This window comes from Fukomys damarensis, unplaced genomic scaffold, assembly GCF_012274545.1.
Source record: "Fukomys damarensis isolate Sample0158 unplaced genomic scaffold, DMR_v1.0_HiC HiC_scaffold_30, whole genome shotgun sequence".
NCBI classification, from domain to species: Eukaryota; Metazoa; Chordata; class Mammalia; order Rodentia; family Bathyergidae; genus Fukomys; species Fukomys damarensis.
The window spans coordinates 61,857,116-61,860,453 of record NW_022900942.1 but is presented as its reverse complement, the minus strand read 5'-3'; the positions used below and the strand labels follow the sequence as shown (position 1 = coordinate 61,860,453).

The window sequence follows — 3,338 nt, the reverse complement described above, 5'->3', positions numbered from 1 at the left end:
TTCCAAGATCCTCAGAATTTAAATAGAACATTTGTAGAATATCTTACTAAAGTATGTCTTAGAAAAATCAACCAAAAAATTGGTATACTAAAGAGAATTTGTGTACACATCCATGTTTGACTTGTATGCCAAAACCGAGACAGAGGAAATTAAAAGTTTCAAAAATTTCTGGAATATGTATTAGTACTTAACTCAAAACAATTGTGGGTTGGGGATTTAGCTCAGTGGCACTGTACCAGCCTCACAAGTACAAGGTCCTGAGTTCGATCCTTGGTACCCCCGAGAAAGCAACAAAATGAAATAAAACAACAACAACAAAAAACCCACCCCAAAACAAAACAAAAAAACCTGCCAGATAAGAAGAGCTTGGGATATTTCTAATACCGAAGCAAGTTTCTGAACATCAAATACCACAAGAAGGCTCCTCGAGCATTTACATCCAGTTTGGAGTTGAAGCAAAGAAGGCATCTTCCCTTCTCACCTATATTGTCTGTGTTCCTTTATGAAGTCTAAGCTTCAAGGGGAATGATCACATGTAAAAACATTCCAGGTGAGCTGGGGTGCCCGAGTGCGATGTTTTAGCAGAATGAAAGGAGGGATTCTAAATTCTCCTGTCCAGAAGGAGACCTAACCTCTTTGGACATAAACAGTATTTGCTATGCCAGACAAGAGATGCATGACCTTTGAAATAAAGCTCAGCTGACAAAGAACTCTAACAGGTAAACTGGATACATGGGCTCCCTCAGCAAAGATGGTACATTAAGCCTTTACACACGACACATGAAGATGATGAAATGTTTTATTTAAATTTGGTCTTTCTCCTTCTTTCCTGAGTCCTGAAAGGTTAGCAAGTCATTTCTTGGACACATCTTGGAATCCCTTTCTTCACACAAGATACACACACATACGCATGCACACACACACACACAGAGTATCACATGCATGTCAGAATAATATTAGTACAGCGTGAACATTCAAGCCGTAGACACACTTCACATGAAAGTGTCTCTATGCATTATGTGGTCTGTCCCAGTAAGAAGCAAACATTAAAGTGTCAGTTAAGCAGTTACAGTGTTATGAATCCATATAGCTAATTTTTATATTCCTATTATTAATATGTCATCCATAAGGAAGTAGCAAAGGACCAAGTTTTTTTTTTTTTTTTAGTACTAACTTCAAAATGACATACTAACCAGACATCAGCATTTGAAAGCTAGGCTGAATAGGGCTGGCCTTGATACATATGCCATAGTTTTGTTTTCAGAATATAAAATTGAAGAGCAATGTCAGTGTTACTGTTGTTTTTATATTTATGATCAATCACTAACATTACAACTCCCAGAAGGAAAGAGATGGATCCAACGGTGATGTAAGCAATCCCCAAAAATGGGTTTTTTCCTCCCATCCATGAAATAGTGCTCAAGATCATCCGTTTTCGTCCATCAAAAGAATGTACTGGGTAATTGTATGTGATATTCAAATAGTATCGTCCAGCTGGTAAGGTTGGGTGTAAATCGTTGTTCTGTTCTATAAGACGGTATAACTTACGGAAAGTAGGCAATGCTGCAATACGCATCCAAACAATAAAATCCTCATTGATGAATCCGTTATTATCATCCTCAGAATCCAGCATATATACTGGTGTACGCCAGTTCAGTGGCTTTGTTGTGCCTTTAAATCGTTCTTCCAGGCTTCCTCCTCCAGGAGGATTTCTAAATTTCACATTTTTATCTGTCCACCAGGTGATGCCTTTCTTTTTCAAAGGAATAGATACAGGCGTAGGGTTGGATTTATTGGTGATCAGAAACAACTCTAATGTATCATTAAACATGCTGTTGGCGATAGCTCCACAAGGAGCAATGGGTTTGTCTTCATTTCTTCGATAGGGCTCACATTCTCTACTGGGATTAAGCAAAGCTCTGAAGTCCCCACTTAGTTGATTATCATCTCGAGATTTCACATAATGACGATGATTTTGATAGAAATTAGACAGTCCATAATACATATACACATTGCCCTTGAATGCCTCTTCCAGGGTGAAATTAATGGTACAAATGCAAGGTGTTACAACCGTTGACAAACACTTGTTGCAGGGACTGGAAGGCTCTGTTCCGGTGTAATCAATATGGATCTCTTGGACCCTATTGGAGGTGACTAAGACGCCGATGCCAATGGGGCCGGAGACGAGGCCAATGATGAAAAAGGTGGGCATCACTGTGCCCGCAGTAAGAATTGGCTGCCAAGTAGGCAGCCGTTGCTGTTTGAAGGCCGTGTTGTCTGGCCTCTGGGTCTTAGGGGGGCCCCCGGGAGCACATGGGGGCCTGCCGTCCACTTCCTCATTCACTCTATAGCTTGCAGCCATCAAATTCTGGGGTACTGACCCACGACGCCCAGGTGACCCAACTGCAGACTTGGACAGGAGAAATCCCGCCCGCCACAGGCAGTGGCCAGGGAGAGGACACTTCCACCGAGGAACACCAACCGACACCAACCGACCGCAAGCGGAAGCGGAAGTCAGCTGGAGACTCCAAGGGAGAGCGGAAGGTAGGCGAAGACTGAGGAGGGATCAGGGAGGAGGAAGGGGAGTTCTAGAATGAGTTAGGATGTGTGCTGTATCTCCTTGTATCTTCTAAGACAAAATGCAGAAAATTGGTATAATTCTTTTTCAGATGTTGATAGAATTCACCAGTGAAGCCATTTGGGCCTGGTGTTTTCTCTTTTTACAATTCCCCCACCCCCTGGTATTGGGGATGGAACTCAGGACCTTGCTCTTGGGAGGCAGGCACAGTACCATCGAGCTAAATCTCCAGCCCTTGGGGTTTCCTTGTTTTAAGAAAGTTATTAATTATTGATTCAGTTTCTTTAGTAGATTTAGGCCAATTTAGATTGTCTGCATCAATTTATGAGAATTTTGACAGACTGTATCTCCTAAGAATCTAGGTGATTTCTTCAAGTTACCAAATATGGACATGGAGAGTTTTCCATACCAGTTGTTCCTTTCAGTGTTCTTGGGACCTGTAGTGATATCCTTCTTTTCATTTCTCACATTACTATTTGTTTCTTCTTTTGATCTTAGCTTGGCTAGAGGCTTATAGATTTCATTGGACTTTTCAAAGAACCAGCCTTTGGTTTAATTGATTTTATGTATTCATTTACTATTTTAAATTTCATTGAGTTCTGTTGTTTTTAAAAATTATTTTTTCTTCTGACTTTATTTCATTTGGCCTATTTTTTCTAGTTTCTAAGGTGAAACTTCAATTATTGATTTTAAATTCTTCTTTCTTCTTCTTCTTCTTTTTTTTTTTTTTTTTTTTTTTTTTTTTTTTTTTGGGGGGTTT

The 3,338-nt window shown here is 40.1% G+C and overlaps 1 protein-coding gene across 1 annotated transcript; it reads right to left on the bottom strand.

Annotated features, from left to right (window-relative positions):
* Positions 1–629: 629 nt before the first annotated feature.
* On the bottom strand, positions 630–2,493 carry LOC104872437 (cell cycle control protein 50A-like). The gene has a single exon (XM_033757469.1). It carries the CDS (start codon positions 2,360–2,362, stop codon positions 1,214–1,216), a length of 1,149 nt encoding a protein of 382 aa, XP_033613360.1. The 5' UTR covers positions 2,363–2,493; the 3' UTR covers positions 630–1,213.
* Between the last annotated feature and the right edge of the window lie 845 nt (positions 2,494–3,338).

Excerpts from the sequence above, each read along its gene's own strand:
- LOC104872437 (XM_033757469.1), bottom strand. The coding sequence starts at position 2,362 with ATGGCTGCAAGCTATAGAGTGAATGAGGAAGTGGACGGCAGGCCCCCA.